We start from the raw sequence: 20,136 nt of genomic DNA, 5'->3' as shown, positions 1-20,136 counted from the left end.
TTGATTTTTTCATACTAAGCTGTAAACTGCAGGAAAGCTAGTCACTGACACCAGGCAGAGGAATCTGGTGAGATTATTAGTAATGGGATAGCTGTATGTATGACGGGTAAGGATTAGATGAAAATTCCAATGGACTAGAAGACCAACCTAATTCAGGGAAGTAGTTTCCAGGCAACAGGGTGCCGTATAAAATCAGTGAAGTATCTTAATTGCAAATAAAAGATGGATGTGCCGAATTGAAATGTGATACAAAAGGAAACGTGTGGGAGTCATAATGCCTGATGGCAGGCAAGTTACTTTACATGAAGAGAACCTCATATGCATAGTGGAATGTCAGAATCAAAGGAACTCTGTAATACCCAGATGTAAACTGTACAGAAAGGACAGTTTAAGTTGGAGATAGGCAGGACTATGTATCAAAAATTAGATTCCAGTAATGTAATATTTTCAATCTGGAAGTTATCAGCACAGATCTAAAATTATGATTTTAGAACTATTCTGTTGGCTGTAACTTGCAAATCTCATCAACTGTGCAATATTCTAGAAAGCAACTGACTGTGAGAAGTGGTAGTCATGGGTGACTTCATCTTGTCTGTAGGCACATGGTGTCCTTGTTACTGAATTTCCCATTAATACGTGGAAGCTGTTGTGCAGACAGGACTTCTGCATGAGGGTTGTCGCCTCTTCTTCATTTTGGCCCCCATTTGTAGAACCATACCTTCTCTGCTGTTTGATAAATTTAAGACATCATTAATTAGAGCTCACATTGAAAGAGTTATATTTCTTTTACTTCATTACCAGCAAGCAAATGTACCTAGTCAATAATTCATGTTGCAGTTTACTCAGTAAACAGTGCATTTTGAGAAAGGCAGTCTTTTGAGAATTGCAGCTGATCCGATTAACCAGATTATATAATAATAAAGTTTGTCATCAATGTAAACAAATACCAGATGGGTTGTAAAACATTTTAGATCAGTGCAAATAGACGGAGATAAACACTGCTGTGGCATATTGTCAGTCACTAGTAAAGCTCAGAAAGGGATTCCCACTGTGTGTCCATATCCTGGAGAATTCCACCTTCATGATTGTTTTTCTCTTGTTTTAAATCTTGCTCTATTTATCCCTATTTGCTCCACATAACTGCACTTTCAGATGTGGTGTGCTGGCCTGGCTGCATTTCAAAGCCTGACAATGCAAGCCAGCAAGGTTTTGGTGATGATAAGCTAGAACAGGGGTCCTCAAACTACAGCCCGCGGGCCGGATATGGCCCCCCAGGGTCCTCAATCCAGCCCCCGGTATTTACAGACCCCCCGCCATGGGTTGGGGGGAGAAACCAAGCAGCCGCAGATGACTGCCTGCCACTTCATCCGCGCACTGGCCCCCTGTCCAAAAAGTTTGAGGACCCCTGAGCTAGAAGGTGTTCCCAGGGAAGGTCTGTGAGCTTGCCAAGGCGTGGGCCCTGCAGAGACAGGGCAGCTGCTTTCTGTGTTTTGGGGAGTGGGCTTATTGCTTGTGTTATTTTTCTGCCCTGAGGCGATGGATGCTGTTACCTGTACCAGACCCAACTTCCTCCGCAATGGATGTAAATAGTGACAGCCAGCGCTTTTTACTCCCAAGATGTCAATGCATTCACTGCAAGACTCTTCCAGTTACAGTCAGTTCAAGATAAAGTTCGAAGTGTCTTTGCACTATTAAATTGCATGGTTAGGGCTTTTTTCCCACACAGTTAACATCTGGAGGCTATTGTTCTGTATTTAAGGTATCTGCTAGCACTCCTATAACAGTTTTCTAGTTGTGTTCACTGACATTTTATCTTCTCTTTAGTTTAGGGACATGGGTTAGCGGTGAACTTGGCAGCATTATGTTTGAGTTGGACTTGATGATCTTAAAGGTCTTTTCCAACCTAAATGATTCTGTGATCTGCTTATGTGTCTGTATTCTAAATTAAATGGAATTTATAATAAATATATTTAAACTGGTACATCTCTTTTAGTATATTTGCTAATTTGGTATTTGGAGGGCATCCACATTTTAGTGGTTTTACCTGTTTTTCTGTCTGTGCCACCTAAACCTATGATCTCTTAGGTCATGCAAATAGTTTTGGACCTTTTAAGTCCTGCTTTATACTTGAGCCTAAATGGCAGAAAATATAGAGGTGGGTTTTATGAAAAAAGCTTCAGATAGACCTGTGTAGTTTAGATGGAGTCTTGACAAAATCTTAACAGGAGGGTCTGTTATTCCCAATATCCATAATAAATGTTCATGTGGCATGCTTCAAAAGGTTTGTTTAAAATACTTTGTGTTACCTAACTCTGCTTCTAAACTCTTCAATGCAGGTTTTCAGCAGATGATACACTATGGCTGAAATACGAGCAATGATAACTTATTCTTTATTATAAGGCAACCTTAAAATGCAGGTTGGATCGTATAAACAGAAACACTTTTTGTCGCCTTCAAAGTGTAGAGCTGGATTTTCATAGTAGAGGGCAAATGCTGTCATGATTGCTTAGCTAAGAAAAGTTTGTTCTTTTCTTATGATTACTTTTTTTTTTTTTTTTTTTTAATAGGCAGAGTATCAGGTTATGGATCTACCAGCCTATTTAGCATCACCAGGGATGTCTAATTTGAGTTTTCTTAGGAAATAGGTGAATCACAGAAATTGCTCATTTTATCTCCCTGTTCAGGTATAAGTTACTTGTGTAAACACTAAAATGGGGTAGAGTGAATTTAAGCACTCTTTAAGTGTTCTATGTATTGAAAAGTATAGTTAATTTATATAGATGAATTTCTGACTGAAGACTTCTAGCTTCATTGTTTTTCTCCTAAAGTTATCAGAAAAGAGCCGCTTCAGATCTGGAGGCTCGTCTGTTTTCACTGTGAGACTTCTGAGACTGACATAACTTCTTTGTCAATATTTAATCAACAGAGAGTTATTTAAGTATGCATTTTAAATTTTTAAGTGTAGGTATCAAAAGCTTTGTAGAAGGTATGAAGTCTAGTTACATTCTTTATATTAAATGCAGTAAAATCAAACCTTATCTACATATATACTTAATCTTAGATTGCATGACAAAAGTTTTCTTTCTAGATGCAAATGACTTCCAACTCTGGATATGAATTACCATTGTGTAGCAGAAAAGCAATACCTTATTTACAAAAAATACATTTTCCCGATTTCTTTTTCTGGGAATTAATTTAAATAAGAAAAACAAACACCTGTCTTGTCTGATGGCTGATGACAGCACCAAAATCACTGGGTGACTAAGATGACAAGCTATCCCTACATATTAACACATCAGGCTTTTATTGCTGCCTTGGGTATACCAGAAACTTTTATTAAGTGGTGTTTAACAAAGACTCATTCTGTTTTGTCAGTTCTGTGACATGATCTATATGAAGGAAAGAGTAATGTCCCCATGTCAACTGGAGATGACAAGACTGGAGTAGGTGTTACCTGTCTCTGTGGTATGAAACTTGTCTGTAGAGTTGCAGACAAATTAAATGGCATGTGTTTTTCATCACACTGCCAGATGGGGATTAGGCAAGTTTATATAAAAATTTCATGCGTTGTTAGTCAGAAACTGGTGGTTGAGATTTAGGAAGAAATTTTCTTACGGAGAAATCAAGGTTTTTTTCCTTAGATCAAGTGAATTACTGTAGTTTTATCACTGTCATATTTACCTACTGTGACCTTACAACTGTGTAGTATTGAATAGGGAAATTACTAAAAGCACTGTGAAGACAACCTTTCAGTGTGGAACTGGCATTCCATGTATTCAAAAGTTATTGGAAATTCATCACTTTGTTTCAGTAAAATACCATTATATTCTCTAATAGTCTCAAAAGGCTCCTTCAGACATAGATCAGTAACGCATTCTTCAGCGGCTGGTGAAGGAGATAGAAATGGCATACCTTTGTGTGATGTGTGCCTTTTAAAAACATTTCATCAGGAAGATCTCAGCAAAATACGCTTCCTTAATGTGCCCTGCACGAAGGGCTTTTTTCCAGAACAAGCTGACAATAAACTCTCCAAGTCCACATTCTGTTTAGAGTGAGGTCTGAACTACAGATTGTCCTATGGCATGTTCACATGTTAAAGTTGAAGAATATGAAAAATCCCTTTATTTTTTTCAGTCTTTCTCAGAGGATTTAGGGCCTCTCAAAGCAAATGTTAAGCACAGAAAATGTTCATTGAAACAGTAGAATTAGGTTTCAACCACAAATCCAGATTTGCACTTTTCACTTAGGTGTTCAGGTGAAGGGCAGGCTGATCTTTGGAAAAAGAATTGGCATCCTGATATTATCACCAGAAAAATAGTCACAGAAATACTACCTTCTGTGTGATTTTTCTCATGCCTCCATGGAGAGACTTTGGCAGAAGCAGCAAAACCAGTTTCTTGGTGCTCCTTATTTCATGTATGAATCTTGAGCCATATGCTCTGAGTGGGTTTGAAGTCACTTAGATTTGATTTTTTCTTATTTATGTTTATTATTATGCACTAATCCCTACCACTGAAAACACATCATAAAGAAAGCAGTGCAATAGGGAATTAGTGGGAAAAATACTTCAAAGTAGTAGTTTCAAAATGTTGCTTAATCACTATGGTGCCTAGCATATTTATTTGCATTTTAATGCAGTCTCTTTGCTTACCCATGTTTGCCTCATTGGTTCCTGTTGCCAAATACTTGGTTAATGTCGTTATTTTTAATTTTAAGAAATTATGATGGGATTTTGAACATTATGTGATTTTTATATCTTACATTTTTCTGGGTTTATTAATATAAAGATTTCTTTTTTCCTCTAGAAAGGTCCTAAAGGAAATCTCTATTGGAGACCTAAAGCCTAATGAAACAGTTGAAGCAAATATGGAAGCACAGCTACTCTCCAAATTGGGTCATCCAGCCATTGTCAGATTTTATGCAAGCTTTGTGGAGCGAGATAGTTTTTGTATTATCACTGAATACCGTGAGGTGAGACTTGTAGATTACTTTGAAGAAATTTGACAGAATGTGTGCATTCATAGGGTCTTAAAAGAAGCCTAGCCCAGTTTTTTTAGGTTTTAGTTTGAATTTTATTCTTTGTTACTTGTGATGTCACCTGCTACTTGTTAGGTGTATTTCAAATAAGCAATGTTACCTGCTCACATGAGACTCATAGCTCATAGACAGACATACCAGAGAAGAAGAAATAGGTAATATTAAACACAAGTTCATTTCATTCACTAATTGGTATTATAAGAAGGATTTAAATGCAGACACTTTACCAGATCTATGGGTGAACTCAGAAAGGCTGTACCACATATGTACTAGTGATAGGTAAGAGAGGATGAGATTGGGAGTATGGGGGCACAATATGTAATCTGATATAAATGAGGAAGTGAAAACTCACTTGTGATTTGGAGGCGATTACAGGAAGCTTAAGCCTGATCATACAGATGATGAGTTTGGGAACAGCATTGGCTTTATGAAGTGAAAAGAATAGTATGAGTCAAAGACCAGAGTGTAGTAGAGGTAGACAGTAGATATTAAAGCAGGATATACTGCAGTATATTTGCCATTTTTTTTGGATCTCCGCATGTGGTTTAAAAACAGATTGCTGAATTTTTTCTTAAGGCTTTAAAATAAGAATCTAAACATATTTAAGCCAGCTTTTTAGGAGTTTGTGTAAAAAAGTGCCTACTTTATATTAAATATAGATGTGCTCTCTTTAAAAAAAAATCTGTCATACATACAGTGATCTTTTTATGAAACTGTAAAGCACACTCTTCAGTTGTGCTCTGCTAGACATTTGAAATGCTTTGAAAGCTAATGACCTTGGAATACTAAGTTACCTGCCCACAAATCAGGCTTGCATTAACTAATTTCTTCATTTCTTCAAGTATTTGGCTTGGTGTGAATAATTAAAGAAGTATTTACTATTCCTGCCAGTCACTACTTCCCCAGAAGCTTTCTTTGATGACATGATTCTTAAATGCCTATTTATTGCTGGGATTTTTGAACATTAAATCTGAAATGTTCAATTTATGTTATGTTATGCAAGCTGAATATTTGTTCACATGTTGTTCACCCATACAGAAGCTCTTTGCATCATTCCTTGAATGTCTGACAGTTGGGGCTTGATGGAAATTTGGTGTTGCCAACTCTGTGGAAATTCAGAGCTCAGAACTGAAGGATTATTCTAACTGCCCAGATATTCCCACACACTAAGATTTTCTCTCTGCTAGTGGTAGAAAGTGGCCCAACAGCAGACACGAGATCAGTTAAACCTATAGGAATAAAGGAGCTTCTTTCAGCTGCATTATATAGAGCTGGACTAGTGGCTTTGGGCCACTGGGGTTTTTTTTCTCTCTCTCTTCCCACCCCCCACCTTTTTTTTAAAAAAATCTGGAATAAAGTTATAGGTGAATAAAAAAGAGCACAATATCAATCAACAGAGTAATCTCAAGCTGCTGCAGCACCCCTTGGGATTTTTTTTTAATTCAGGCAATATAAAATACCCTGCATGAAAACATTTCAGTGTGGAGTTACCCTAGGGTCTGGGAGTCATATACTTAAACACATGAGAATGTGTTAGAGCAAGGCAAATGAAGAAGTAGGAAATGGATGCGTTGGCTATGCAGCTGAATCTTCATTTTGAGTCTGCAAGGTCAGGTCAGAATGACAGTTGATCCACTGGGATATGCTTCTGACTTTTTCCTATGTATGTATGACACACTATGTAGTATCATTTCATTTAAGTAGTTATGATGTATTTAATCAAATGTTCAGACAAAAAAAGTACAAAGCAAGGTTTCACATAGTGCTATAATGTTTCTTTTCTGTTTTAGTGGGAGTATTTCCAGAAGGTATACTGTCTTATTTACTTACCTATAACCTGCCTTTGTATGTGGTGGGATTTGGACCTTTTACCTAAAAAATGCCTGTTTAAATTGCACATAAATTGAGAATGAGAAAAATGTCTTGCTACCTGATCCTTGTTTGGAAGTCTAGTACATTTGGTTTCTGGTGCATAGAGTAATTACCAAATTGGCAGTAATTGGTACTCTTGGGCAGACTCAAAACAAAAAATAAGCATTAAGTTGGCATAAAAACAGAACTATCCTCTGAGCCTTATTCTATTTTCTCCAAAGTAATGTGGCTTACTTAATAGCCACAGTACTTTGTTCATTCTTGCATGAGTAGCATAGAGTGAGTCTCCAATGCACCTGCCCAGTGCTATACCTGTCCTGTGAACAAAAGAGAACGCTGGTCTCCACTGCTCACCCGATGTCTTTTATTGTAACTGATTTCACTCAAAGTTGTAGAAAAGATGTCTATGTGTTCTGTTTTGATCTGCTTGTTGATCTTCTTTGGCAATTTTCCCAAATCACAATCTTACAGGCAATATAAACATTGTCAGAGAAGTCAGATTTCAAATAAAAATGCCTTCATGAACCTTGGATTTCATTTTATAACATAAATTAGACTTCAATAAAGTACAGTTTTTACAGAGTTGCATCATTTTAATACATCATAAACTAGAACTAGTTGTACTTTCCCCCAAACAATTATTTCTGTCTCTTCACTGTGGTCTCAGCCATGATGTGAGTTAAGGAAATCTGAGCAAAAGGAATAACTGAAGTAGTCTGTGCCTGTTCACATTATCAGCTGTAGATGCTAAGCTGTTTCAAATAAATTACTGGTGTGTTTGATACTCTTGATATTTAAATAGAAACTGCACCTTGGAAACTCCCTATGTACTTATTTTGTTAAATGCTTTATGAACTTTATTATACTGACCTTCCAAAACACAAAATTGGATTAACAAACTTCTTCAGAGTTTCATGGCAGCAGTATTTCAGCAAAATTGTTTGTTTGTTTGTTTGTTTGTTTTCCTTATTTAGACATAAAATCAAGGTTAAGTTATTTACAGGATGCTGAGACATGTCTTCTGTGCTTGAAGGTAAACTCCTTAGACCTTTAGAAGGAAGCGACCCCCAGCTTAAGGCAGTATTTGCTAGCCTAACTGTGTAGGGCCTACACTTCTTTTCTTTGCATTTCTAGTGGCAATGTGTGATTGTGAGAGGGGACACATTTGGACAGGGAGAAATGGTGATTGTCATTTGACATCTGTCATCACATGGATAGTACATAGTCCCTTGCAGCCAGTAGCCAGCTGACACATGTTTGAGCAGCCCCTGAGTCCTGGGCTGTTGCAACATTTGGCTCTGGATGGATGGTCTGGAGGAGCCGTCTGGAATAGATTATTTTTGAGGTGTGTGAGTATGCTCAGACACAGCCCATCTGGTTACTGTGCAGCAGAGTACCCAGCAATACTTTATTTTTTCTTCCTCTACTCTGCTGCAAGCAACCAGGGGGGAGCTGTTGAACATTTGGAGTTGCAAAGGGGAAGCAGCTGCTGAGAGGTCCAAGTTCCCAGAAGAGCTTCTCTCAGGGTTGCAGCAGGGGAGGCAGATGGAGAGCTGAAGCCATATTCCCTTCCCTAGTGAGTGAGATGATTCAGACATTTGAATTATAAGATTGCAGGACATGGTCAGGGAACACATTTTGATATATGACAAAACATATTTTCTTTTTTTAACACACTCAATCTTGCATGTTGTAACTTAGAACCTCAGGGACCACAGAAATTACTGTAAATTAATGTCGAAGTACAGGACAGAAATGTATGGATCTAGAAGGACAGAACCTACTTACTTTGCAGCAGCAGTATGAAGCACTGTGGTGTTGGAAACAGAAAAACAAGAAATGCTGAAGAGATCATAAAATGTTGAGAGTCAGCAGTACATAGGATGATAGGAAACAGTGGTACAGTTTAACCTGTTTTCTTGTATATGGCACATAAAACTTCTAATTTTATGCAGAATTTATAGCATAAAAGTAATGATTTCAGGAGCTCATGTAAGGTAGTTAGCCACTGGAGTACAATGAGGCTCCGTCCCTTTGCTCTGGGATTAGTTACCTCAGCACAGTGCTTGCCACTAAGGTGCATTCTTGTAGACAAAGTCCATTTATTTTTTAAACTAGATAAACAGCCAGATGACAACCATCTGTCTGGTTTTTAGCAAAATGAACAATTTTCATATAAGTCTTCTCAAAAAACTTTTATCACGCTGCTGTTCAACTGTTTTTTCTAAATGTCCGACTTAAAGTTATCAAGTAGCCTTTTTCTGTATATTCTGCTTTATTTTCAGTGTCTACTGTGTGTCATATTGCTCCATCTCTGGTGTTACTTCAAGATCAATTTTAGTTTTAATGAAGTATTAATTATAACACATGCTACAGATTGTTGAAGCTTTAATTCTACTTTGTTTCTGGCAAAGTGGGTTTGGAAGAGGGATAAACTATCATAATTAAAAGAGACTGTATTTTAATTCTTAAGGAAACAGCATGGTTTCTTTGCTGACATGGTTATTTTAGCATAATAAATGACAGTGTCTCTTGACTGTGCAATCTTTGACTTAAGTGGAAATGCTTTTCCCAAATTTATAAACTTACTTGGACTGATTGGAGCAGATTTAGGTGTCTCCATATTAGCCAGTCAATGCAGGCCCTCATCATAAACCTTTGCAGAGAAACAGCATTTCTACAACATGATCCATCCCTTCCTAAGGTAGACAGCTTAGATGGCAGAGGTAATTGCACTGTACAGATGCCTGTTCTTTGTGTTAACATTAAAGGGAGTGTAAGGTGACCGGCTCAGATGCACGTGTCTAAAGTTGGGTGACATGAAGTGAGAACAGTTGAAAACGTCAATGATATTGTGTAACACTAAGAGAAAACCAACGTACTTTCTCTCTATGTGGCCAGTCTGCTTGATCTCATTTTGATCCTCGGTTGTGTATGCTTTTTCTGCTAGGAGAGTTCAGAATTCATGTGTAAGCATCAGTTTTACAGACTATGTGATAGGGAGCCTGAAGGTCTAAGAAAGTGGAGTTGTGTACTTTGAAGGAGAAGACATCTTAAGAACTTACTTTAAATGTACAAATACATTGTGATGTTTTTCAGGGTGATCTACACTTTAGAATTCAACAGTACAGAGAATCAGGGAAGACATTCGCTCAAAGACAATTATACACTGGTTGATACAGTTGTTACTCGGAGTCAACTATATGCATGAAAGGTACAGTCATTTAAAATGAGAGCATTTAGCTTGGGAGGGGAATAGTAGGCTTACTGACTAGTTGTAGATATTCAAACAGAAACAAAACCATATGGATTGTCTTGTACTGGTATAAAGTCCTGTTCACCAAACTGCTGTAGTATGTCATATACCTAAAATGTAATTAACTATCCATCCTGCAAGAACACTGTGTATTAGTCTGTCTTTTAGCAGCAGTGGTAGATGTCTTTCAGCATTAGATATGCTTTTTCTAAGAGCCAAGTGAAGAATTTAGCACAATAGAAATAGTTGAATGTTGTTAGAAGGAAATGGATTAAAAGATTATAACAAAGTCAGCTTTTTCAAGAGGAGTCAAAAGGATCTCATGAAGATATTTAATGTGAAGAATCCAATATATATGCTTGATGTACACCCTCTAAAATAAGTGAAGTTACATACATAAGTTCTTTGAAAACAGACATAACTTCTAACAGCACATCAAAGATTAACCTAAAAAAATACCGCAGGTCATCCAGACAGTGACATGTGGATATCACACTTGGTTTGGAGCAGAGGTAGATAACAGTTGAAGACCTAGCTGGTTATCTCCATGGGTGTAGTTCTTGCCTGCAACCTAATTTAGGCAGGCTAACTTCAGCAATTTGAACAGTTCCCTTGTTGCCAGTGTACTGGACACGTGTATGAGCCCTGTCCGCTTCCCTTCTCACATCATCCAGCGCTGTCACCTTTTGAAGTAGGTGAGACTATTTAGCATGGTACAAGGGAGACTGAGTGCTGTACTGAGCCAGGAGGAGAAGGCCCAGCACACTGCCACCCACATTGAGAGCTGGAGGAATGGCTGGCAAATGGGAATACCAAGCTCCTTTCCTGGTAGCTTTTCAGAAAGTAATCCAGTTGAAGTTAACCTGGCTTTCAGCATCTTCTTTTCTCTGGCTCCTCCCTCTTGCTTTTAGCCTGTTGGCAGCTGTGAAATGTTGTTAATGAACAAGACAGAGAATACTTTCCAAAAGAGCATTGTAGCCCAAAAGCCCAAGATTTTTCATCCTGCCAAGCCGAACTATTTGGACTATTATTCCTATCGAACTTTTAGAAATAAGAATGGCATGGCTTTAAGGGACTGTCTTAGCAGAGGCTAAGGATGTTTGTCTGTAATCATCTGCATGTTTTGGGGAGGTCATTTGGCTAAAATAATGGTCTAAATTATTAATTAATACAGACTGGGGGGAAGGAGCAGGGGAGAAGATGTTTATATTCGAAGGCTGCGTTACACCCAGAATCTGGAGATGAGAATTCAGGTTTTTTCAAGCTGCGTGTAAACTAGAATCCATAACCTTCTATCCTGCATGAGTGCTCAAAAAACAAGATTTTGATGAAAACACCAAACTGATGTAGCTGTTTCAGACATCTTTCACAGCAGGGCTTGGGTCAAATTTGGTTGCCTGAATTTGAGTTGCAAGAGTCGTAGATAAAGCCATTTGTCACCAAGAACAACCATTTCTGAGTTGAGCTGAAGTTTGTGGGATCTGTTTGATCTAAACTGATAGATCCCTAATGAGTTTTTGTACCTACAGTGTCAGAATGTAGAGGGAAAAGGGCAGAGTAAATTGCTGTTGCAGATGGAAGAGCATTTTGGTTCCTAAATGCCAATTAATCTGGGGCTTGTACATGAAGTGCTGCCCCCACCGACAGCAGCAATAGGAGCGCAGAGAAGAGAGCTCTCTTGGGATTCTGTGCTCTTCAACATTCACCTCAGGCTGAAAGGACAGAGGGAAATGGAAATAAAAATCCTGACTGTTTAACTAAGCTAGTGTTGTTTTTTGGTTTTTTTTCCCTTCTCGAATTCCAATTTAACAATTTATCATTAAAAGTTTTGATAATCCGAGAAGTCCACTTTTGGTGAAATCCTTTATGTATGTGTTTAAAGGATGCATTGTGCAGACTAATGCAGCGTAATAATAACTAGATGATCTTTGTAGGTCCCTTTCAACTGCACTATTCTATTGAATAAGTCATTATTTTTTTTCATTCTCTGTATTTCTTCATGCCTCTTTGATCTCTTGTTCTCCCATATGTCCTTTTTGTCTAGTCTCTCTATTTTTCTCATCTTCTACTTGTTCTCCAATAAATATATAAAAAAAACCCAACCTCATATGTCTTTGGTAAATATGTATATTAAATTACTGGGTTTCCTGAAGGGTCATTTAATTCTCCAGTGAAAGCAGCAATATTTGATTTTCTAGACAGTATTTCATTTCCTATCTTTGAATCACAGCTATTTAATAGCGCCTCTCCAGATACATACAAACGACATGACAGTTTTGTTCTTATTTGAATTTCCTGTGTTGTAAAATGTGTTATTTGACTGTATGCACATTAGAAAATGTAATCTTTATCTTACTAGCTCAGAGACAAACAGTAGCTTAAGTGGAAAATGTTAGGCTTAAAATAATTTAGAACTACTTGCAGAAATGAATTTGAATTACTGAAATGTAGTAACAACCCTCTGTTTATGTACAGTCATACATGATTTCTTCTCTACTGGTAGGGAAAAAAGCTGTAATATGTTTGAACTATGTTCTAATGCAAAAACTTTTCCCTAGAATTAGAAGCTTGAAGTGTTCATTATGTGTGGGTTGGACTTCCTCATGCCATTCATTAAAAAAATTCAGCTGCTGTGAATGGGAATTTTTATTCTAGAGCAGGAATAATTACTATGTCTAGGTTTAGACATAGACTATTCTTTTGGTTGTCCTTCTTGCACAGCTTTAGTTGAACTTCTGCACTTTTTGAAAACTCTTATGCAGGAAACTTATTTTAACAGGACATTTTTTGCTGCCTCAGGTTATTTGGGTTTGGGTTTTTTTTTGTTTTGTTTTCCTGTGATTATAGGTAAAACACAGGAATATCTAATCTGTATGCTTCATTAATCCCAAAGGGGGCATGAATATCTTGTGGCCATTATCCTGTCTAGTGGCTATTTTGCATAATTGGAAGATTTTTTTTTATTTTAAACTTGAAAGCTAAATTATCTAGAATTAAATAGATTCAGTGTTCATCTGTCATTGATGGAACCTGAGAAAGAAGTACAGGACAGGCAGTGTAGTTCAGCAGTCTTACCTAGATGAAGACCGTTAGCACAAAACTATCATCTAGTGCAGGGGTCCTCAAACTACGGCCTGCGGGCCGGATACGGCCCCCCAGGGTCCTCAATACGGCCCCCGGTATTTACAGAACCCACTCACCCACCCCCCACCCCCCGCACCAGGGGTTGGGGGGGGAAACCAAGCAGCCGCAGATGACTGCCTGCCACTTCATCTGCACACCGGCCCCCTGTTTAAAAAGTTTGAGGACCCTGATCTAGTGTCTCTGACAGAATTCATATCAATGCACAAAATTGATCCCACAGCAATCAGGCAATGAGGCCGTTGATTCATTTAACCTCAATTTGAATCAAGCTGACCTTTTTTGATCATTTGGTCTGTAAAAAATGGATTGACCATTATCTATCACTTTACTAATCTTTATGGACAATATGCTAACACAGGTATGCAAAGAAAACTGTTGCTTTCAGTCTATGGAACAGAAGGCTTCACCCAAGTACTTTATCTGGATTTCATGTTGTCTTCCCTAGTACAGGATTCAGACTTGCTCAGAACCTCTTACTTCTCTAAATAGTTCTTCAGATAGGGGAAAGAGACATTAATTGCTGGATATTTCACAGTGGTAAACTACTTCAGCTTCAATCAGCTTCATTTGCTGGTATGTTGCAGACGAAGCTTTATTCAAGGAGGCTGCCCACTGCTCAGTGCTTTGTGCTGCTTTTTTATGACTATGAGACAGCAAGCAGGTACTCTAGAACATAGGTAATGGGTATCTTTATAGCCCAAATTCAAAACTATCCCTAAGTGTTAATTTCTACCCAAAATGTCAATAACCACTTCACTGACTGTCAAATTAGAGTAAGTTTTGCTGGAGCCCAGTTAATTCATGTTACCTTTATAGGTCTCTCTTGCTACGTTAAAAAGTCACGCTCTTTCTAAAACGGGATTTACAGTGCAGGCTCAATATTTCTTACCAGAATTAAAATAGTTGTTTCAGTTAAGGTTTCAGCTTGTAACTTGTTTATCTTCTGATATATCCTGGCAGAATAAGGCGGTTTGCATTGAAGAGACATCATTGTGGGAAGTTCCAAAGAATCATCCCAAGTTTTTCTTAGTCATATTAATATGTAAAAGTATCTTATAATTACTGGTAATGCAAATAATGGGCATAACATTTTCATCAATATGTTGCAAGCTTATTGGCATTACATTCCAATTCAAACTAATGTGAGTTTCAAAACATCTTCTCTTCATCTCTTTTTCAAATAATATGCTACTGAAAGCTTTCTGGATAGTTTTTACAATTCAAGGTACCTGTTACTCAAATCACAGATATCCAGGATAATTTTAGGTTCAAAGAGTCCATGGTTATATTTCTACAAAGTAGTAGTAGTAGTAGTAGTAATAATAATAATAATGGTTAAAACCCACCAGTGCTCAACAATAGGCAAGAAAAATCTAACTTGGTAAAGTCCTTTTAAAGGCTCTGTGTGATGAATGGTAGGGAAAGGCTTTATGGATCTAAACTAATAGAGCAAGATTTATGTAAAACTGTGTATATATAGTTTTATGAAATAATAATGAATATCACTTTTGCTTAATTTCCTTACTGAGGTAATGTATGATGAGTGTACATGTATTGCTCCAGAAAGTTGCCAAGTAGAGCACAAATTATTTATAAGCATCAGTGGAGGCACACTGAATAAAACTCATTTTTCCCAATGTGCAAACCTTTCTCTACAAGCATTACATTCAGGACAAAAACTGGAGAGAGAGCCATAAGAAGCATAAAGAACTCTTTTCTTTGTCCCATAAAAATAGAAATGTTTCCTTTTCATACTCAGTGTATGTGCATACTAAAAGGTCTTCTATTGTTCACGGGTTTTTTCCCCTTTTGTGAACTGAGTATATTGAATTTAATGATTTTTTTCTTTTCTTGCAAAAATTGTTTTCAAATGAGTTGTGGACTAAATTGCTTATTTAAATTTTGCTGTAGAAGATGTATTTCCTAGTTGGAAACTAGGATTAATATGGCAACTGGTTTAGAGATCATATCTCAATGCCTAAGACTAACATTTTGATAAAATTTGAGGTAATACTTGAGGTTTGCGCAAAAAAAAATTAAAATAGATTTGTTTTTCCTGCTCACATATCAAGAATCTTAGAGTGTCAGTTGCTTTACCTGTTCTAAATGGCTGAACAACTACTGTATTTGTATTAGCAAATTCAGCTTCTGTAGCCGGTCCATACCAAATGCTATTCTAAGCTCCTCCTGAGCAGACCTGATGACTGTGTGTTATCAAGCTATTTTACAGACATCTTTTTCCATCAAAGACTGAAACAACATCAGAAGTGGATGAGTTCTAGTTTAGCTGAGGTTGTAGGGAACCCTTTTGGAAATGTTATTAACAAGAATTAATTGAGAACGTGTTTTGTACACTGTAAAGATATTTTATTTTCCTCAGGAGCTAGAGGAATACTGGCACACATTGAGATTTCAAGAAATGGAGAAGATGCTGTCTGTCCTCATATGCTGTGTAGTTTATGATTTGTTTCTGTCTTTGATAGAAAAACGAGTCTGTAAAAGCTGGTTATTCTTTTTCTTCTCCTTTTGATCTCTGTCCTTGTAAAGTTCTTTTATTTTTGACACAGTTGCTGTAAAAATTTGAACTACTAGCCTAGTCTATTATACATATTTGTTTTTCATTTTCTCTGAAGGAGAGTTCCCTGAGCTTTGAGAATCTCTTATTGCTGTTTTTCTCACCCCTTATTCTACCGTGAGGCATCTCATTCTCCTGGCGGAAACTAAGAAAATAATTATTTTAAGAAAAGTCAGATAAGAAGACTTGCCTTTGTTCCTTCCTCTGCTCATGTTAAGTCTGTATCTGTATTCTCAAGCTGGGATCCCTGGGTGCATTTTTATTATCCTGGCTGCTTAGGCATCCTGCATGTGGGTGTATGTGAATGCACCTCTGTGTAGCTCCCTAATGCCATCATCTGTGAATTGTCATTTACAGGGTTGGAGTATAGCAGTGGTGGGCTGGCCTTCCTAACAAGGAATGAACTTAAATACTTCTTGTTATGTGACCATGAATGCTTTAAGTTGCATGAGGTTGAATTTCCTTTTATATTCCATGCGGATACTTAACAGATTTGAAAGCCAAGAATATATTTTTGAATAAATGATCTGCTTAAAATTGGTGAGATTTCCATACTTCCTAAAGATAATTTTAGTATGATAGAACAGTGTGGCAGATGTTTGTCTATAAAGGGTTTTAAATAAAGTCATATCTGGTAGCATTTTGATTTGTGACAGTTGGACACAGGAACAGTGCCTCCCAGAGAGGCAGGGAGATCTCCAGCCTTGAAGGTGCTCCAAGCTTGGCTGGACCCGAGCAGCCTGATATAACTTTGAAGTAGGCTTTGCTTTGAGGCGGGGGTTTGAATCAAATGACCTTGTGAGGCCTCTTCAAACCTACATCATTCTATAGTTCTATGTTTGTATGGTGTTTTTATTTTGAAGAACTACAGAAAATTGTTTTTCCATATTTTAAAATACTGGCAGGTTTTTTTGACATACAGTCATTGTATCATGTCTAACAATAAACACAAAGAGTTTATATGAATAGATATAGGTTTATTTGAATGGATTATTGTTTCTGTTGTTACTTTTAGGGGACTTTGGAGTTTCTCGTCTTTTGATGGGTTCATGTGATCTGGCAACTACGTTTACTGGGACACCATACTACATGAGTCCAGAAGCACTGAAGCCCCAGGGATATAACACAAAATCTGATATTTGGTGAGTAGTCAGCATGCTGTTTCGGTTGAATTAGGCATTTCTTTTCTAGGTCAGTATTTGGTGTTACTTAGGAACTACTTTTTTTTTTTTTTCTCCTCCTTTTGAAAATGGCTCTCTATGTAGGGTATCCTACATACATACAATACTATTCCAGGACATTTATATCACAAGTTGCAATTTGAAGGTTTTCTTTTTGTGTTAAGAAGTGTGTCGTTTGCTATTGTTCTGGCTTGTCTGAGACTTTGAAGAGTGTAAGATTCAGGTCTGGTCTCTGCTGTGACAGAGGATGATTGTAGACCAAGTTCAGGTTTTGCTAGGAAGGGGAAAATCTTTATCTTTCTTATATTGAGACGAATGGAAAGAAGCAACTTTCTGTGAAACTTCCAAGTGGACAAGTAAAGAAGGATTCCAGGCTGGGAGGCAAGCAGAAGGACCTTAGGAACTGAACATTGGCAAATGCAAAAAGGAAGAAGGTACTTGGAAGGGGAGCTGAAAATGAGAATAACTAATTAAGTGTTAGGACAGAAGCGAAAAGGCGAAAAGGTAGAAAGACAAGTGTCAGTTCTGCACTTAGATCACAGAAATTACTGAGATGAAGACTTCTGAGGTGGTGGTTAGAAAATCAGGTTGAGATGCTGAGATATGTTGAAAAACTTAAGGAAGCCTTTAGGTGTGCAGCTATTCTTGCAAGCTAAGATGAAGAATGATTTTTTTGGAATCGGGAAAATATCTAGCTTGTGTGTCCTAAAACATCTCGTGCTTTAAGATGATAGAACTAATGTGTTTTTTAATTCTGTCATAGTATTTTTATATAAAATCTGCTTTCTTTTTTAAGAGGTGTTTTTTCTGTAGGTATGCATAACTGAAGGTTCTTTTTTAATGAATATTTCAAATCAGGAAATTTCCTTCATAAAACATTTGGCCACTGGAATGTAGTTTGTTTACTTGATAATTTGTAACTTCTGTTCAGTTTTCCTTTTTCAAAATATACTTGTGACTGCAGGATATAACTCTAAAAGTTGAGAACAGTCACCTGTACTTCCAACTGGTGGCAACCATTCTTCACAGTAATGTGTTTAATCCGGTGAATGGATATGTCAGGAATCTCATCTCATGGTCTATATAGCTGAACCGAGATGGATTTGCTGTCAGAGTCTTTCTGTTCATCTGTATCGAAACAAATATCCGTTATTACATGTAGTCAATAAAAATATATTGAGAGAAGATTTCAGAAGATGTCAAAACAAGTGAATAGACAGGAAAACTTGCCTTTTGTGCTCTTCTACTGTAAAAGAGTAGGTATTTTTGTTGCAGTTGAAATAGAATGTAAAATAATACTGAAGTTCTATTTGTGGTTACAAGTGTCAGTCCATATAAGTCACTGAAGCTGTACAGAGTAAATGAAAGAAGAGTTTAGTCCAGTATTTTTATAGATGATGTGTTGATCAGTCTTTTAAAATTTACAAAATAGCTCACCCCCCCAACACACTAGCTCTTAGCTTTCTGCTATACTTCATGTATTTTGTAATCCTTCCACAGCAGTACCAAGGGCATTCATCTGAGGGTGGAACGACCTTCAGTAGGAGCTTCTTGGCCACCACTGTAGGGGCACTAAGGAGGAGGTGTGCCTCGACTCAGTAGACTCCCAGCCCACAAAACCCTTCTCTTTCCGAGCCAAGAAACTCTCTTTTGATCAGGACTTGTCAGCTGCCACAACTCATATGTTTGAAATTTTTGTAATGTCATCTCTTCATTTAATCTTTTAATAATGATTCTGTTTGATTATATTTTTTTTCTCACTTGCACCTCTAGCAGGGGCCAAGAGAGGAGAGGTCCCTGAGCGCCCAGGGGAGCCCACCCTGGAGGCTCCAGGTCAGATTAAATCCTTGTGCTGCTTTGCAGGAAGTTCAGTTTGCTCGTAAAGAAATTGTCCAGGTCTGGTTTAATGACGTAAAGAAATTGTTCAGAAATTGTAAACGTAAAGAAATTGTTCAGGTTTACCTGAAATTATGTTCTTCCTTCAGACTTCTTGTTCTGATCTCTAGCAGGACTCAAAATATGGCATATCAAAATTCTGAATTACAATTGTTCCCATATTAAATGTAAGAAAATGTAAACAGTTTGTGCTATCTCACTACATTATCATGGACCTCTCACCGTTTAGTCCAGTTAAGCATTGTTCATTTTTATGCTGCGTTAATGATGTACTCTATAAAGAGACATTGTGCTTTTCAGGTTCGCTGCAGCTGGCTCTTCAGAACTGGCTTGAATATTCACAGTGCAGCAGCTGGTGCAAGGAGTATTGTCCTTTATAACCCAAGGTCAACAGATAGGAAAAAGCCTCGTGTTTTACAGTTTTTACCTGCTGAAGAAGTGCTGCAATTAGGCTCAGAGAAGCTGCAGTGTTTATGTTTGTCCTCAGTTAAAATTTTAGGGCTGGAGTTCTTTGCTGTTCCATGTTTTATGCCAAATCCTAATTCACAGGAGGCAAATTAAAATTGGCACACGTTTTCCTTGCCATCCCTGAGCCTGGACTGGCCAGGCAGTAAGTGAAAGCCTTTGCAGATGGCACAGTCTGGAGTTTCCCCCTCTGCAGGAGAGGAGCTTCCTCGGGGAGCTGGTCTCAATTCAGCAGCTCAGCGACCCCTCTGCCCTTCGGTGCTTCCCCGTAACGAGCCAGCAGAGGAAGAGTCAGCGCAGCGCCCGCAGCCAGGTGAGACAGTGACTAGCTCCAGAGGCCAGGCCAGGCCGGGGATTAGCCGCTGCGGTGTGTGTGTACATTTGGCAGCTGGGGCTCCGCTGTACAGGAGCACGGTGTGAGCCAGAGGCACTGCTGTGCCGGGCTCCTGGTGGCCCTTCCTGGCCTTAAAGCACCGTGTAGTGGGACTGACACCAGTGCTGGGGGTTGGCCGGCACTCCCCCGCCACCAGCCCTGTGGCACTGTGTTCATGGATGCGGTTGCAGTCTGCTTCTCTGGGACAGTGGGTGTTTTATAATTGATGGAGAATGCAGAGGGAGCCACGTGAAATAGCCAGTAGCCTGGTGGCTAAGATGGTCCCCAGTGGTGCAAGGGACCAAAGTCAGTGTTTCTGGTCTGAATCAGATGAAGC

At 38.1% G+C, this 20,136-nt stretch overlaps 1 protein-coding gene across 1 annotated transcript in view; it reads left to right on the top strand.

Moving 5' to 3' along the window:
• The window catches only part of NEK11 (NIMA related kinase 11), an 84,240-nt gene that overhangs the window by 15,666 nt on the left and 48,438 nt on the right, over positions 1 to 20,136 (top strand). The window contains 7 exon segments of the mRNA XM_055707633.1: positions 4,806 to 4,971; positions 10,009 to 10,069; positions 10,072 to 10,128; positions 16,164 to 16,178; positions 16,376 to 16,404; positions 16,406 to 16,424; positions 16,900 to 17,026. Of these exon segments, the coding sequence (XP_055563608.1) occupies positions 4,806 to 4,971; positions 10,009 to 10,069; positions 10,072 to 10,128; positions 16,164 to 16,178; positions 16,376 to 16,404; positions 16,406 to 16,424; positions 16,900 to 17,026 (474 nt within the window).

The sequence above is a fragment of the Falco cherrug genome, chromosome 4 (assembly GCF_023634085.1).
Source record: "Falco cherrug isolate bFalChe1 chromosome 4, bFalChe1.pri, whole genome shotgun sequence".
NCBI lineage: Eukaryota > Metazoa > Chordata > Aves > Falconiformes > Falconidae > Falco > Falco cherrug.
Note: the sequence above shows the minus strand (reverse complement) of the source record. Positions and strands in the feature narration are given on the sequence as shown.